At 34.8% G+C, this 18,840-nt stretch overlaps 1 protein-coding gene and 1 long non-coding RNA gene across 10 annotated transcripts in view; one reads left to right on the top strand and one right to left on the bottom strand.

Moving 5' to 3' along the window:
* The window catches only part of LOC138705986 (uncharacterized), a 394,464-nt gene that overhangs the window by 301,317 nt on the left and 74,307 nt on the right, over positions 1 to 18,840 (top strand). For both annotated transcript variants that reach the window (XR_011333875.1, XR_011333874.1), the window contains exon 3: positions 12,851 to 12,992. This is a non-coding gene — a long non-coding RNA (uncharacterized lncRNA). The remainder of the gene's footprint in view (positions 1 to 12,850; positions 12,993 to 18,840) is intronic.
* LOC138705981 (uncharacterized) overlaps positions 1 to 18,840 on the bottom strand; it is a 77,246-nt gene that overhangs the window by 31,200 nt on the left and 27,206 nt on the right. For 5 of the 8 annotated variants that reach the window (XR_011333871.1, XR_011333872.1, XM_069834829.1 and 2 more), the window contains 3 exons: positions 15,656 to 15,936; positions 8,986 to 9,575; positions 249 to 7,554 (listed from right to left, as the gene is read on the bottom strand). The exons of 2 other annotated variants lie outside the window; for them this stretch is intronic. Coding sequence is in view for 3 of the 6 variants with exons in the window: in XM_069834829.1 (XP_069690930.1) it covers positions 7,200 to 7,554; positions 8,986 to 9,575; positions 15,656 to 15,913 (1,203 nt within the window). In the remaining 3 variants the exon portion in view is untranslated. Of the gene's footprint in view, positions 1 to 248; positions 7,555 to 8,985; positions 9,576 to 15,655; positions 15,937 to 18,840 lie in introns of those variants that run through there. One more of the 8 variants, XR_011333873.1, reaches the window with a different exon arrangement.

Raw genomic sequence — 18,840 nt, 5'->3', positions numbered from 1 at the left:
AATCTACCACCAATAATTACTGGCTAATTGTGTTTGCTTCAGAATTATCCTGGCTTACCTGCGGTTGAAGATAGGAAGTTTTGTATAAAAAATAAGATGAGCGTTATAGAAGTAGCAGAGGCAGGGCGAGCAATACCTTGCAAATAGTAAATGAAAAAGTAATGGCGATAAATATAGAGGAAGAAAAATATGAACTTTTCTTTAAGTTTATTTTTAATGCGACAGTTTTTCAAGTAATTAGACACATCTAAAGAATGTAATAAATAACTTTTATTTGATATAACTAGGGATGGAAGTTTGGACACAGAACTTATAAAGTTAACAAAGTCACGTGTTATAAAAGTCATGTTTTTTACATCAACTCAGGATGGTATTACTCGACCGAGGCGAGTGGAGCCGCGGGAGTAATGTGAACTATCGCGATGCGGTATTACGAACCCAGGAGCAGTAGCGCCACGGATCCGGGCTGCAGGACTCCACTGGCCTTGGTCGAGTAATAAAGGAGCTTGCACAGAGCACCGCTATGCTTGAATCAAAACATTCTTGGGTATTGTCACATGACTAAAACAAATAGAATATAACACAGATTTGCGAAAGAGACTTACTTTATTCTCTTCTTTGTAGAAGGTGGTGCAGCGAATAGGGATTATAAAGAATGGACACTTCGCGTCGGTACCTTTGATGTAGCCGGACTGATTTCAATGACCTTCAAGCCAGCTAAAGCGTAAGAGTCTGTTTTCTCCCTAGAGTTGGCGCTGACATCACACCAGCTAGCAGTCGACACAGCGGAAATATAACGCATACAATTAATACATCTATGTACATTATGTACTCAAATAAAATAAATTGGATCCATAAAATAATAAATCCTTCATTAACTGTAACGTCTAGACTCTAGAGTTCCTTTATAATGAGAGTTGAGACGTTGACCCCAAGAATTAAAATATGTAATGATTTGATAGAGCTGAAAGTGGAAAAACAACTCTTACGAGAAGTAAAACCATATACCTATATTATATTATTATACAAATATTAAACGAATTCGATACTTAATTTTATAATGTATTATATTATTTCATAATATAATGTATTATATCTGAAATATAAAATATTATTATTACAACTAGTTTGTCACTGAGAAATAAGGAAAAGCTGTTAACTTGAATTTATTTGAAGCAAAGCGTTACTGGATTATGCAATAAGGTAGGCGATGTTTGGATCCTGTGTCTCAACTCTGTTCTCAATTATTATCTTAGCGTATGCTCGATTGCACTACCTCTAGCGCTTGAAAGTGGAACTAACCGCTGGCGCACAGAGAAACAAAACACAGCAAAATTTGCACAGTGTCCATTCTTTATAATCCCTATTCGCTGGGTGGTGATAGATTTTAAATAAGTGACTGTCACCATATAGCTCTCGTCTAGTCAACATGTAAATGCACTGTCTTGTAAATCTCCATAAAAAATACTAACTTCGCAACGTGTAACAATCCACATGGCTCTTAGATTGAGGGGTCTTCCTTGAATATCAGTATTATTTTGAAAATCTTCTAGCGTCATAATGTTATACAACACTCCTCCTAGATCGGAGACTAAGGTTAAATAAGTCTCGAATACGTTTATAACATTTAATCCTACGCTACTAATTTCAACATAGAACACGTTCACAACAGGAAACATTTCATCTGACGCCTTACCTTCACTATCAACGTTAATAATCTTCTCCAACAAATGCTTCAATGTCTGAATTGTAATCTTAATTTTAACACAGATTTAATACTTGTGCATTAGACATAAACATATTAATATAATATCAGGTTCAAATGGTTACTTCATTATACTCACAGTAAATTTGTATGACACAACAGTTAAATCTGCTTTGTAAACAAGTCTTCATACTCATCATACTAGCATGATATTTCCCAAAATTTTAATTTTATTTTAAATCATGAAGACTTGTAATTTTATATCTATTTATGTATATTAATGTAAGCTTTTTAACTTTTGATATAAAAACAGAGATTATTATATTATGAATGCAATTATGGTATCTGATCATGACGCATGTAGTGACGAAAACGTTAATACCAACAATTAAATATGTAATGTAAAGGTTTTATACCTTATATGTGATATGTTAAGTCAGTGATGGAACAACATTAAATTATATATTGTTATTCTTCTATGTGATCATCTAGATCTACTTCGAAAAGCTTCCACCACGCTCTTCGGACTGCATTGTAAGTTTTCTCTCCATACTCTCTTTCGTCCTCATTTATACCGAAAATTATCAAATTCTTCTTCCTCTGGTTATCTTCTAAATCACTAATTTTCTTTTCTAAGTGGTTATTTAACTGTTGCAGCTCTTCAATTTTTTTGTTGTTGTTCTCCATGATTGTCTTAAAATTTGTTATTGTCTGACTGAAATCCTGTAGCTGTAGTTTTATTTCCCGATTAATTTTATGAACCCTAATTTCATTTCTTTTTTAATTAACTCCCTCCTCTTTGTTCTTCACACTCGTTGACCCAGATTCATTTGAATTCCTCCCATTATTAATACCATCACTATAACTGCTCCAGTTGCCCATTTTAGTTCTTTCTTCTTCTCGCTCTCCCTCTTCTCTCTTCTTTCGCTCTTCTTATGCTAAACCTTTCAATTCTTGATGTATACACCCATAAATCCAGATCTATTTTATTTTCGTCTACTGCTGTTCCTGTTGCCCGACGACTCTTTTTTATTACTCGACCAAGGCAGGCGAGTGGAGCCGCGGGCGTAATGTGAACTATCGCGATGCGGTATTACGAACGCAGGATCAGTAGCGCCACGGCTCCGGGCTGCAGGACTCCACTGGCATTAGTCGAGTAATACTTCAGCTTACAGCATCGCTCTCTATATGTTGATCCTTCAATTCCTAGAACTACCGTACGTCTACTCGGCTTGAGATCTAGTTGCTGACTAACGGCATGGATAAATATATAATAAGATGCGAAACTGCGGTCAGCACCATCTGGATTTGGGGGTCTGAAATAAGGTGATCAGCGCCCAACGTCTTAGGTGGTGAACATTAGAACTACGTGTTGGGTACATTACCCAGAGTTCTCTATTTATCAGTTCGAGATATTGCTGTACGGGAGAGTCGAGGAGCCGAGAACCCGAGATGGCGGGCTGAAACTTGCTAATAAGTGAACATAAAGTGATACTACGTGTGTATAAGCAGTGTATGTTAGACAGTGATGTTTATGGACGTTGTAAAAATAGTGTTGTTGAATGTATTGTAAAGTAATAATAATATAATGAATTGAACTATCTAAGTAGTTCTTGCAGACTTTTCCATTGTGCTGTACAATAAGTACCCGAAGAATACAATCCCAATTATCTAACCTTTTGCTTTATTTTTTTGTCTCTGTCTGGTTATATTTTAATCGGGTAGTGCAAAACACATCGTCTCTTTTATATTCCTGTTGGCTCCGGTAAGAATTTTCAGTAGAATATGCTGTGAGGAATAAAACTGTAAATGTTTTATTTTAAATTGGGTTAGTTTTGAATATCGATAAGGATGGGAGGGAATACTTTCAGCACAGTTTAACATTTTCATCACCAGGTGCGCTGCTAAATGCATGGAGTAATTACTCTTTTCGCTACTTGGTGCGCTGCTAGATGTAATAACGCCCCTCCCACAAACAGATGGCAGTAAGATCAATTTCTACAACAGCGCCTCTAGTAAGTTTCGCATCCTATTATATATTTATTCATGCTGACGGTCTGTACCAGGGCTGGGCAGCAAGAGCGGATTCTACTCTCTCACGGGGAGCCATATGATTTCTCTTCATCCCCTTTCTTCCCCGCCGAACAGCACGCAGCGTTGATTCAGTGACGGATGAATATTAAGCGTCCCCGTTTAGAGTCTAGTACCGCTCCCGATTCCCAGCCCTGGTACATACATTACATAATCATGCGAAACTTGTTGCCCACAAACAAGTGAAGTCCCATAAAGACACAGACCATTTTTCTTACTGAAACTGTTCATATGGGACTTATAGCCGAAGCTGTAAGCTGTGCAGTTGAGCTCCATCTTATTATATATCATGTTTCATGTTACGTTCTTAAGTTATCTTATGTTTGTATTATGTTTTGTGGTATGTGATTTTATGTTGTTTTGTGTTATGCGATTTTATGTTATGTTTTGTATTAGGGCTGTGTGGCTTTATGTTAAGTTTTGTGTTATGTGATTTTATGCTGTGTCATCTGATTTTATGTTACCGTAAGTGTTTTGTTATGTCATTTTATGTTATGTTTTGTGTTAGCCTATGTGATTTTATGTTATGTTTAGTGTTATGTGATTTTATGTTTTTTTTGTGTTTGTTCTGTATGATTGTGAAACTTGGACTCTCACTTTGAGAGAGGAACTGAGGTTGAGTGTTTGAGAATAGGGTGCTTAGGAAAATCTTTGGGGATAAGAGGCTAAGAACATTAAATACAAACGTTTGAGACGAGCAGGGCATGTAGCACGTATGGACGAATCCAGAAATGCATATAGGGTGTTAGTTGGGAGGTCGGAGGGAAAAATACCTTTGGGAAGGCCAGGCGTAAATGGTAGGATAATATTAAAATAGATTTAAGGAAAGTAGGATATGATGGTAGGAACTGGATTAATCTTTCTCAGGTTAGGGACCGACGGTGGGCTTATGTGAGGGAGGCAATGAACCACCGAGTACCTTAAAAGCAATAAGCAGGCTTAGGATCCGAGACAACTTAAGAATGAAGTGAAGTTAGAGTGCAACCGAGTACATATGGAGTGAGATGGCGCATTGAGTTTTGTTTACCTGTGCGTTAGTGTACAATTCGGTTCGTGATCAGAGGTACAGTATTCTTCCGTTTGTCCTTACTAAACGAACTCAGGCCGTCACAGTGCATTTTCAATTCATAGTGAACAGTTTTTTTGATCTATTGGCCCTACGTGATTGTTCACTGAAACGCTAAGGTCTTCAACGTCGCCGATGGACATGAAAACTTGCGAGGTCTGTATCCTAAATCATTTTCCATCGTCACTAGATAGTACTGTTAACAGTAGAATACAACGAAGCACATTGACGTCGTTATATATATTCATAGTATGTCTGTCTACTATGTTCAAAGAAATCTATAGTCAAGTTGTGCTTACATTGATTGCTAAAGTGTTCCGGATCCTCAGCCTGGCCATAAGTAAACAAGTGATTTTATGTTATGTTATGTTTTGTGTCATGTGATTTTGTGTTAAAGGCTATAATTTAATGTTATATTTGTGTTACGTGATTTTGTGCTATGTTTTGTTTTATGTGATTTTATGTTATGTTCTCCTTATGGATTTTATTATGGCCAAGCATTGCGACCTTGTATAGGTATCCTACAAGGAAAACTCAGCTCGAACTTCTCACGCCGCGCATGCTATAGGGAAGACTGTTGTACCTTTAGCATATTGTACCATTGAACATTTTTTGCTTTTTTAATTTTTGCTACTACCTAGAGGACTCAAACTGAAGTAGATCGTAGAGAAAGCCTCTAAGTAGCTCTGGTCGTAGTTTCAGTTTGATTTACTGCAAAGTGTGAGTTCCGTGAACAAAAGAAGTTTTTTTTTAGTACTAAAAGTAAACATTTCGTTCATTGCTATATGTTTCCTAACACAAAACCAGATTGTATTTGTTAATATATTTCAAGTACGGTGTGTTTCCTATCATCTGGTGAGTAATAACATATTTTTAATTTCCATGATTTATTCGATTCTCTAGTTTTGGGAGCCATATTTGTTTAAAAGTGCACCTTTGAACACAAAACATCTTGTACCATGGAACATGTTCCAAAGTACACGATACTATCGGTTTTTGTTTTTCTTTTATTTTAAGATCATGTCACGAAGTAAGTCTGGAGTTAAGAGGCCCCCAGTTGATCCGGATGCTTTGAAGAAAGCTATTCAAGCAGTTATTGCTCCTCCAAGAAATAAAATCTCAATCAGAGAAGCCTGCTCTGGTTATGATTGCAAATACATTTTAAATATGATTATCAGTTTTTACAGCTATATTCCCACCTATATTTCATGTGTTCCAACAAAAAAGAGGGTATGTTCCAAGGTACACCAATCTGTTGTACCTTTGAACACATTACATATCCCTACATTTTATTTTTTCCATCCTTAATAGATCTATAAAACAGGAAAATAGATGCAGGAAGTTGTAAAGGAATCTTCAATAATTATTTCAAGAATTTTTTTATTTAAAAAATTTAATTTCCCAAAATTAAAAAAAGAATGTGAAAAGTGTTTAAAGGTACGACAGTCTCCCCTGTCCCTCTTACTCCCACTGCAGTAGGCTTGAGAGCATGCTAAGAACGGGAGCATACGTCATCTGCGCGAGACAGTCACGCCCGCTGGTTTCTGCGCACTGAGTTTTCCTTGTTGAATGCCTATAGGACTCTAGGTCTGTCCCTCCACTTACGCTTACACAGCAGGCAACCAGAAATCTTAAAACTAAAGATTTCAGCGAATAAAGTGATAATAAAAGTTAAATTTTCTTATGTTCACATTTTGACACGGAAAATGGTCGCTCCCCTGTAGCATGAATTTGTCAGTGTCGTTCGGGTTAACGCGAGAAATTTTAAGATCGAGGTCTGAGGCTGAAATCAAGTAGCAGCGACATATCTGTATGTTATGGAACTCCTTCTTTCCTACGAACCCTTTATGGCTTAACGATAGTTATTTCTTTTCGTTACAAAGACCGGGCTTCTAATCTTTCTATGTAAAACGCACGCGTGTAAACACAGCGTACACGATGATTCGAGAGCTATTCCGAGGTGGAACTTAGTCTTTGAACAGCGACCAATTTCTGTGTGGAAGGGTGTACATTGATCATTAATATTTTTACAGAATTTAAGTTAATTTTAAACTAATATCCTTCAAAGTTGCAAATATAAACAATTTTTTTAACCCTTAGTAACTCTCGTCCCTAGACCATTCTGCGTTACTAGTCAGTAATTGGAAAATCCTATGGAATGGTGATAATGGAGTGGTGATCAAATCGAATGATTTTGATGCCAAAATTGGTGAAATGGGTGTAAGTACCCCGAATAAAACCCCAACTGCTACGTTGTCCGCCGTAATTGTCAGCATGATTTTTTCAATGAACCTGAGTAACCTCTGCTTTATCAAAAACACTTTAATTTTCGTTAATTTATAACCAACCATTTGCTTCGAAGAGAGGCAATAGCATTTTCAGAGATTCCATGTAGGTGGAGGTACTGTTCATATCAGGAATTTTGTTTCGGTCAACTAGTGCAGTACGGCGATTTACTAACGCACAGTCTCTGGCAAAGACTCCTCTCTTGTTCAGCTGATCGTTGAATTCTTTCTGTCGAGGAAGTAAATGTTGATATCCGAACAAAGTTAAAATCTCTTCAAGCGTTCGATAGTATTCTTCAATAAGAATATGAGTTTTATTCAGAAGGTCATTACAAGCGCTGGATTCGAGGAAATAATGAATATCTACTGCTGGAGTCGTCCAATAGCTCAGTTGGTAATCGACAAACCTGTAATAGAAATGTAAAAATCTTGTTACTGAATAAATTATTATTACCCTAATAGCAGCGAGATTGAAACAACAGGTCATGTATTGGTATCGTGCAAAAAGAGGGAATTACTGATAAATTTGAGGCATTCGAAGAACCCTGGCCAACACTTTCAAAGATCTAACATTACAACTATATGAACATGTCCATTGTACAGCCCGATTATTTAGTCCTGACAGCTGAGCGACGCGAAAAAGGGGATGTCATAGAAGTAGTGGGGAGAGTTCCGAAGTAGAGATAAGAGCAAGCGGTCGCTAAAGGAATGCAGTACAGCTCAACTGTACTGGAAACACAACGCTATACCGCATGCGAGACATCCGATCGCTCTGACTGCAGGCAACAGACTAACCTGAACATCCCTTGGCGTAACTTAATGGACTCGCCTGACCAAGGTGCAGATCGCCGGCGACTGTCAGGACTAAATAATCGTACTGTACAGTACATCATCGAGTAGATATTATTCTTGTACATCAACTGTCGAAGAAAGGTTTGATTCTTAATCCAACAATTTCTTTTGGAAAAGATTTCATGCAGACGTTAAAAGTTAACAAAGAAAATAAAGAAATAACTTGCATCTATCGTGCTTGCCATGTCTTAGTCAACATTATAGACTATATAGCTCTACAAAAATAGACTTTTCAAGGTATCCTATTTGCAAGTAGGGGAACGCTTCGCGTATATATAATTAATTTAAATTAGTGAACTGCATTTCCAGAATTCGGACTATTACCATCATTTTGGAAACATAAATGTAACAGCTACACTACTAGGAAGCTACTTTATGGCAGGCAACTTGCTGTTTCCTATTTGGTTCTAATTTCGGACTTGGAAATTTCTGTATGTGCATCGAGAAATGTGACGTTGCAGATATTATATACTACAAAAAAAAATATGTATCCCTCATCAGTACGAAATAGAGAGTGCAATGAGAGTTTTTTAAGAATTGAGTTTAAAATAATAGGGTAAACATGACGTGACGTTCCACATATTAGATACTATGAGAAAAGTATATAGCAAACATCAGTACGAAGTAGAGTCTTTTTTTAAGAATTGAGCTTAAAATAATAGAGTAAACATGACATGACGTTTCAGATATTAGATTCTACGAGAAAAAATATGTAGCATACATCAGTACGAAGTAGAGAGTGCAATGAGAGTTAAAATAATAGGGTAAACATGACATAACGTTCCAGATATTAGATTCTACGAGAAAAAAATGTAGCCTACATCAGTATGAAATATAGTGCAATGAAAGTATTTTTTAAGAATTGAGTTTAAAATAATAGGGTAAACATTCTCACAACAGCTAACAATTTAGTCTCTTCACTCTAAAGCTCTTGGGCATAATGAATACCATGTAATGATCTCAATCTGAGGTACAGACAAACTTACCTCAAATCCAAAGGGCATTTGTTGTCTTTCGAATAAGCGAACATCATGTTGTTGATCCAGAGATCTCCATGACTTAACACATTGAAGTCGTTTTCATCTCTTTTTCGTTCTTCAACATATCTTGCCGCCGAACCAGGAGCAAGATTCAGTATTTTGTTATAATATCTTTCTCCATTTTCTGGCCAGTTCTTAATTTTTTCTGCCACGTTGGTGAACATAGGTGGAAAAGAATATTTAAATGACTTTCCCATTACATCCAACACTTCACTAGTCATAAATGGTTGTAGAATTTCAGGATTTCTGTCTTTGAGGGCAACAGATGCGGCATGAAAACGAGCCAAAGTTCTCATAACAAGAATACAATGATCCATATCCAAACCAGTTGTCCTCTCGGCCATCTTGAACCCTTTTCTCTTGAGATCTTCGAGAATAATTGTTGATTGATGTGGTCCATTGCACGAATAAACATATTTAGCTGCAAAAGGCTGACACTTTCCTGGCAGAATTTCTTCTATAAGTCGATTCATCGCTGGTATTACGTCTCTCAACATCGCGATTTCACGTTCAAATATTTTTCCTTCCGTTGCAATCTGTGAACAAATAATTTAATGAAATAACACATGACACTAATTTGGATAATTTCTGGAATCAGTGTCGATGCACAAGTGCAAGTAGGTCTACTCAAAATCTATTTCTTCAATTCCAATTTTATGCAGTATAAATACGTTTGAACAGAAATTAATCCCTGAAGACCTAACCAGAAATTACTCGTGGTCGTGACAACAGTAGGCGACTAAATCTAAATGTTCCAACGTATACGGCGTTCTATAATAGTACATTATGCAACGAACCTATAATGGTAGTAATTAAGACGCGAGTATGTTTATGAAACGAGCGCAAGCGAGTTTCATAATTTTCATACGAGCGTCTTAATTACCATTATAGGCAAGTTTCATACGACTTTTTATGCTCGACCATATTTCTAGCTTGAAATTATTCATAAGTATTCATATTATTCTTATCTGACTGGGGGGCGGAAGTGACCTTATGCAATATTTCGTAAATTGTGAGATGTGCGCAGACGCGAAAGTATTGATTTTTTTCCGAGGAACAAATGTCATTGACCTTGATATAATCTAGAGAGTAAAAAAAAAGCATTAATCTTGATATAACCTGGAAATTGATTTAGACATTAAAAAACGAGATGACAAATTGAATTTATTTGAATATTATTTACAATTAACGCTAATTATTATAGTAACAGAACATAACCTTCTGCAACAGTATTGGTTTTCCAGCCTCCGTGACGTTTCGCTAGATGTCTTTCGATTGCATATCCGAGAATAATACTTGCGCTTTCATATTGCTACAATGGTGCTTTCTGATTGGTGGAAAACCTGAACTTTAATGAATAGGTGTACTTTAATGAGGTCCGTTAAAGGGCATGGTCGATCATAAAATAAATAAGATAACATTATTTTCAGAAATAAGAGATTTTGTAAGAAAAATGATATGAATCTGTCTATTCTAGAGATATTATAAAATATGTCTTTGTAATGAATTTTGTACACATTGTACTTAAGACTTCTTACCTGAAGTTAACAAAGTTATGATGGACAAAGACTGTGTTTGGGTCTAGCTTTGTTAGAATAATGCTGTGTCCTCTGCCTGTATAGCAACATATATTCATTTAATATTTCATCATTCCAAAGTACGAGTATAGGCTACGTTGAAAGTCATCTTATGAGGACTAAAAATACCGGCCATGGGAGGGGTGGCAATTATATTTAGCGGGAAAATATATCAATTTCACTACTTCGATTTCTTAGTCCTAATCGTGTTAAAATGCATCATGTTACTCTTCATAACATGTGATCACCATGTCCAAGCTTTGGCTCCAGACACATGAACCCCAATTGTCTACTTCTCACGTAGGTCGTAAGACGTACTTCACCGAAGAAATCTCCTTGAGAGACAAAACCATGAATTAAATTAGGATTTTTGTGGTGGTGGTGGTGGTGGTGGTGGTGGTGGTAATTTAATAAAGTTAGCTAACGTAGTGACCGATTGAAAGAGCCATCCCGAAGCATCGATTCTGAAAGAGAGAGCTACGAACAAAAAAATAATGGGAAATTAGGAAAACATGCAAGGCTGGCATAGTATTAAATAATTTAATAATGTTATTTACTAGATAATCTTAGAAAACTATAAAATTGTAATATAAACTCCAGTAATTTAAAAAGTTAGTTATTAACTTCGCCATTTTATAATCCAACGAAGAATTTGAGCTTGTTTACTTTATCACAATTGTTTAATACGAGGACGAATGGGAGATACACATCCGTAATTTTTGGTCTAACGAAGTAGTCCTCGTTTCTTTCTTATTTTTAATGTTAACTAATACGGAAAATTCCTGTCCCCATAAGCAGAATGTTGAAAATTGCAATAGTGTAGGTAAGGAATATTCTGTAACGCTGAAATTGTGTATTGTAATGCTAGTGCGGGAAGGGCTTCTTTGTAAAACCGGTATGAAATTTGGAGCTCGAGCGCAAGTGAGTGCTCCAATCGTAGTACGAGTTTTGCACTGGCTCTTTCCGCAAATGTATTACACGCTATTTTTTCTACTATATTATAATTATAAGTAATAATTAATTAATTAATTGCAATTGAAAATATTTTTAAAAAGTTAAAACGTGTTTTCATGTATGATAGACCTGCAGAACTGTAGCTCCTCAGAGCGACTGCCTTACTACCCCTTTCTTACCCCACCCTCCTTTTCTACCAGTGCGGTCATACCATTCTAATTACGCTCGGCTGCATCAACATTCATTTTCTATCAAGAATTACAAATGAACACATAATAAAATCCTTAGGAACATACCTTTATAAAGTAAGAGGAAAATGAATGAAGGAAATAAATAAGTTTAAAGACATGTAAAATAAATTTTAAAATGTATGTGTGCAAATAATGTAAGAAAGTCTACCTATGTAGATATCGTCCTATTACTAGTAAAGCCGATTAAGTCCACTTTTTGTGTAAAATAAGTTAAGTACCGTCCCCGACTTGTCTTTCCGTGCTCTGTATTCTACTGAAAAGAAATAAGTCCGAAATGTTGCATGCATGCAACAAATCAATTACTTTATTTGAAGAATTTATTATTATTTGTCGTGCATTGATAAAGTTTTAATTCCTGTTTTTACAAAACTTGCATTACTGATCTTAACTGGTTTTACTAGTAATAGGACGATAAATAAATTTTACGTTGATAAGTGAGTGATAGCTATATGACTGGATGTCAATGCTGTCATTCAACACTGTAACGCACTCCAGTCAAATAAATAAATACACAATACGCGTACTGCAGTTTAAAGAGGACTTCCAAAGGAAATGGGAATATGATTATTTTGTTGTTGAAGACGAAAGAATTGCTTGTTTACAGTACTGTGTCCCATCCAATTTATTTCTACTCGTCATTTCAATATTAAACCATATTTCAACAAAGCCTATATTAAGAATTATGGAATGCACAAACTTTCGGGTAAGTTCAGTATTACGAACTGTATATTGATTATTTATTTATATACAGTCAAATTAAGGACGTCACTTGTATTCATATCCAATTGAAATTAATAGTGATTTTCAGGTTCATTACTTAAATGCCATAAATTTATGTTTCCGTAGATGATGATGATAGGAGGAAAGTTTTCGAAATTCTAAAGCAGGTTAGGTGCAAAGAAATCTCAAAGAAACTACCGACAGGAATTCTAGCATAATATAATTATGCTAGAATTATTGTATACCTTGAAACGAGATAAAGGGTTATAGTTACAATGGATTTATTACAATCTTTTTTTAAAATTACAGTGCCGCCATTGATGGACCTTGCACGGGCAGAGGATGTAAACAACTCTACGCGGAAGTTGATCATCCCCAATATACGTGGAGTTGAGGCTGACGTCTTATTTCCCCTACTTACGGGTTCTGCAGGCCTGATCTACGTCAACAGGTTTGTTGCCAACACACTAGTAGAAATCCATTGCTAATATAAACAGTTATTCACTTTGGACGACATTGTGTATCATTAATGTTTCAATATTTAAGTCGTTCTGAATTATAAATTTTGAAGACGAGAAGGAAGATGAAGAGTTTATGGGCACATCACCACACATGGTTTTTTTTCCGCACTGAATGTAGGAAATCGTACTTCCAAGGAATGCAACGTTGCCACGTAGAATACTAATGGCTTAGTTACACGGAACGTAGAGATAATAAAATTTGGGCATTAATTTGTGAATAAACTGTTCACTTTAAGCGAAAAAGACAAAGAACATGAATTGTTCACCTTTTTAATATCTATCGCGACATTCATAGTAAACCTTAAAATTTTAAAAAGATATGAAAATATCGGCAACGAAACTTTCCACACAATTTATTTTTCATTGGTTCAATTATGCGTTGTAGAAAAATATGTCATTAGAATTATTGGTTCTGTTTCATACAAAGAACCTCCTGTTAAAATTTGTGCACTCATACCACTAACACTCTATATTTTTTCATAGAGTCAGCAATGCATTTAACTATGAGCGTTTTGTTGATTACTGCGCAATTGTCACAATGATTCGCCGACAACAGTGTACTGTCTGCATGATGTCAGATTGTCATAAATAAAATATTCAATGTCTGCGTTTCTTCTGTATTCCATTTTCCCGATTTTCCATATTCTTAATCTTGGTTCAAACACCAGATTGCTAAAAAAAAATAACGGAATTATATGCTTTCATATGCAATAAAAGCTGAAATATGCCCTAACTCATTAAATATGCATATATATATATATGCACTATAAAAACTTGACATTTGGTTACAAATAAATTGTACTGCATTTATATAATAGTAGCATGTGATTGGCATCTAAGGAATAAAACATGCAAATAGGTATGCTAAAATTCGCACCCTAGTGATAATAATAAACTCTATTATTATTATTATTATTATTATTATTATTATTATTATTATTATTATTATTATTATTATTAAGAAGCATTAAAGAAGACGAAAAATAGTAAATCACCTGGCGATGACAACCTAAATTCAGAATTGTATAAATATGCAGGAGATCTATTTCAAGCAAGACTATTAAGATTTCTAAATAGAATATATCGAACCGCCAATTTACCGCAAGAATGGAAAAAAATAGTATAATTATTCCCGTATATAAAAAGGCGATAAAGAGAATGTTGAGAATTATAGAGGGATCAGTATCCTCTACACATTCTATAAGATATTTAGCAGAATTTTAAAAGAAAAATTATAAAAACATGCTGAAACCTTCCTTCTAGACTGCTAAAATTGCTTTAGAATAGGAAGGTCATATATAGATCCGTTATTCAGTATCAAATTACTATTAGAAAAAAGAAGATAACTTAATTTAGAAACCCACATAGCATTTATCGATTTTGTGAAAGCTTTTGACAAGGTTCGAAGACACCTTTTATTTGACATTTTACACGAAAAAAATATACCAAATCTGGTATTACAAAACATAATAGAAATCTACATTGACAATAAAATAAGTATCAAAATAAATAATCGTATATCCGAAAGAAAATATGTTAATAATAGTTAGACAAGGTTGCCCATTATCTCCAACACTATTTAATATTTACATGAATGAAATTATTTCTAAATGGACCCAAATCTATACATCAGGAATCATAATAACTAGCACCTTAAGGTATGTATTAACGTTTTGGAGGAAAATCTACATTTTTAACCAACCTTTTTAAGATATTTATCAGACAACATATGAAAGTAGACTAACATAACCATATATCAGAAACTTCAATTTCACTCTTTGATTCCTTAAAAAAATAATTAATTAAAAGTTATTCTATTTCTTCAAAATGCCATATATTTTCTAAAAATTACTCAATTTTGAAATTTCTTTCACTGAGTTATTGCTGTTTATGCGTATACAATGCTCTGTACTAGGATTTTGCAGCTAAAATTATTACAAAGAAAATTTTAGTCAAAAAAACGCCATGTCAAACGTTAATACATACCTTAACATTAAATATCCTGCTCTTTGCAGACGATCAAGTTATAATTTCCATTTCAGAGGATAACTTACAAAGAGGACTATAAATATACATTAAATAAAATATTATCAGATTTTGGGATGCAGATTTCAGCACAAAAGTCAAAAGTAATGGCATTTTTGTGACAAGATCCAATCAGAATTAAGATTGAAATATCAACTCAGAGGACATCGACGGTTAGGAAGACCCTTTAGAAGATTGCTAGGTGTGGCCGAAACAGGTCTACACAGGCCTAATTCGTGTCGGATGATGATGATGATGATTATTATTATTATTATTATTATTATTATTTTATTCCATATTATCTTTCTCGTCTAAAAGATAAGGACCGTGGAATCTATTTAATATTAAAAATTTGTACATATTCCCAACAGTATTCTAAGTAAACTAAAACTATTAAGGGAACAGAATAGCATCCAGACATTACGAATTAAAACATGCCTTGTGCCATGCTGCTGAGTAAACTGGTAATATTCATATATATGCCTCAAATCTTAATAGTTATGTTTAACACATTCACAACTATAACGTCAATAACACTGCAATGCGATCATAAACAATAACAGTGTACCTTATTCATTGCCAGTCCTCTAGGTTGTGTTTTCACAATGAGAAATCTTTCTTCTGTTTTATTTTCTTTCACTACTTGGAGAGTTGCCCTATATATTACACTTAAGTAATTGTCCCCCGGTGCTGTTGCCATCTCGAACTGTACAGATGTCACTGTCAAAAAGGAGTCATTTTCGCTGGATTGCAGAGCCTTTTCAAAGAAGGCTTTGTCCATCCAGCTTGGAGCCAGTTCCTCTCGCTTTCTCTCTATTTCGGACATTCTGATTGTTTAGCTCTCAAAGCCTGTCAACAGAAATGCAAATAATATGAAATAATCTTGTGTAGGTAATTCTCTGTGAAACAGTGATCATATATTTGATATGTTGGAATTGGTGTCTTCGGAAATACAGAAAAATCAAACTGTAAACTGTAAACGGAAGTGTAATCGATGTGGATCTTTATTCTCAACAGCTAGAACGAGTTCGTGAAGTTTTGGGAGTCACTGGTCAATCGAAAGAGAATTCTCTTGCAACGGGATAATGCGAGACCATACTGCTCTAACAATCATTGAAAAATATAGGAATTTGAAGGAATCGAGTTACTATCAAACAACCCTTACAGATCAGTCTTGCGACTTCAGATTACGGATATATCCTTAAACAATAAAACATATCACAGCTTTAACATAAGAATTGTGGCGAGTACAACTTTTCAACTGAACATCTGTATTTCTTGCAAATTGTGCATAGCGTTTCTAGTTCATCCAACAATAAATGTGACTAGAACCAAAAGGGTTAATCTGGAATTATGATACAGTAAATACAACGTAACGTGACGGGACTTGACGTGTTTTTGTTGCGTTTAACGTAACGTTAAGTCGATTTGAGGCTGTTTTTGGCAAGAATAAACATATGCTATATTACTCAGAGACAAACTATGTTAGCTATTTTTGTTTTCTGGTAATGTATTTCTAGGAGGAAACAAGAATTACGAAACTTTGGAGTAAAATATATTTCTGTGCTGAGAATTCAGTACAGAGATGACAACTTTATTCAGGAGCTTCGTCTCTGTAATGTCGATTCCTTCTTTATAGTTGTGCAGTGTATTTGCCCTTATAGATACAACCTTCCCTCTCAAATTTCTCGTGTCAGTGTCTTATGGAGCTTCCCGGTGGTGGATGTCATTGAAATTTACGTTGAAAATTATGTTGCAAGTAACAAAAGAACTATAATATAAGCCACCGGCGTGGCTCAGTCGATTAAGGCGCTTGCCTGCCGGTCTGAAGTTGCGCTCGGGCGCGGATTCGATCGCCAATTGGGCTGATTACCTGGTTAGGTTGCTTCCGAGGTTTTCCCCAACCGTAAGGTAAATGCTAGGTAATCTATGGCGAATCCTTGGCCTCATCTCTCCAAAACCCATCTCGCTATCACTGATCTCATCGACGCTAAATAACCTCGTAGTTGATAGAGCGTCATTAAATAACCTACTAAATAAAAACTATAATATACGAAATTCAGGACACAAAAAACTTTCTAAGACTTCTTTACTCAGAAATAAAATTTATTAAAATTGGACCAATAATTTTGGGACACGGTACTTACAAAATAATTAATTATCTAATATATAAAAGTGAATGTGGGTATGTATGTATGTATGTATGTATGTTCCCTATACAAATCTACACGCTTTGACCAATATGTACGAAAGTTTGCACATTTAACCTTCATAACCAGGATAAGAACATAGGCTATATTAAAATTGTTAAAATGGACGTTAAATTAATAAAAATTAAAAAATAAAAATAAATACGATCAAACATTCATGTATAATACTAAAATGCAATCTTCTATAGTGAATTGTTCTTTATTATTGACTGTTGTATTCAACATCGACTTTCATGATGCCATGGAAAAAGCAAAACGATATAAAATAACATTGTACGAGTAGATACATCATGAAGGCCAAAATCTAGACAATTCATGCAATAAGTATGCAGTCCAGAACCGTATTATGTGTTTCTCGAGACAGTTGTAGATAGTGAGCAGACTGTGTTTTATCAAACTGAATTCTTAAATTCTTTGAAATCACAAGGATTGCCAACACATAATTTAATACTTAAGATTGAATCACCAATAATACTGCTGCGAAATATTGATCCACAAGAATTATGCAATGGAACAGGAATTGGTGTGAAAAACCTCATGACAAACGTAATAGAAGTGACAGTATTAACTGGCAAAACGGAAGGAAAAGATGTTTTTATCCTACATATTCTTATGATAGCCAGTAACATGCCATTCGATTTTAAGCAACTGCCATTTCAGTGCAACTAGCATTCCTAATGACCGTAGTAAAATAAAGCTCAAGGATAGTTGCTCAAAGTTGCAGACATTCACATAAATATCCGTGTTTTTCACATTGTCAATAATTGCGTGACTTGCTTTCAAGTGAGCACACCTAAACATATATACACATTTATACAAAAGACGGGAAAACGAATTGTATGCATATCAATGAGACTTTTGTCATGTTCCTAATGTAGTATGTGAATATACGTAAGCCCACTGAAAATAAGACATTAATTTACATTTTCTTTATTTTTGTTCATTTGAATTGATTGGGATGCCGATATTTTAAATCCAAGTTTTGGGCGGCTATCATTTCGATATACTACTTAATTATAAAATATATATCTTTCAAAATATTATTGCCCATGTCCAATAATGTGTTATTGCAAAATTTTATCTGTGTAATCAGGTTGCCAGTGTAGTATGTCAAACGTGGAAAGAACGGTCACTTTATTTTCTATAACATAGGATGTCTTTGAGAATATTATTAGTTATGCTGAACAATTGCAAAATTATACTGTATCTGCATTCTGTATATAAAATAAAAAGTAATATATTTAATATGCTCTGAATTTGTTAGATATAATATCTCAAGTAATATTTAAAAAAAGGCCGGGTATGATATAAGCGGACGTACAGCTGTCAAGGGGTAAAAAATATTCCAATATAAATTGAATTACATACGTATATATTGATTCTTTGGTACGACCGATAGATAAATTTAGGCTCACGATGACACCCCAACGATTCAGACTGGGAACAAGAGAATTCTCTAATTACCATCAGCTGTCTCTGAAGTTCAAGTGAAAGCACACATACACATGAAATTACGTGAAATTACGTGAAATGTATATCAGCA

The sequence above is a fragment of the Periplaneta americana genome, chromosome 9 (assembly GCF_040183065.1).
Source record: "Periplaneta americana isolate PAMFEO1 chromosome 9, P.americana_PAMFEO1_priV1, whole genome shotgun sequence".
Classification (NCBI taxonomy): Eukaryota; Metazoa; Arthropoda; class Insecta; order Blattodea; family Blattidae; genus Periplaneta; species Periplaneta americana.
Note: the sequence above shows the minus strand (reverse complement) of the source record. Positions and strands in the feature narration are given on the sequence as shown.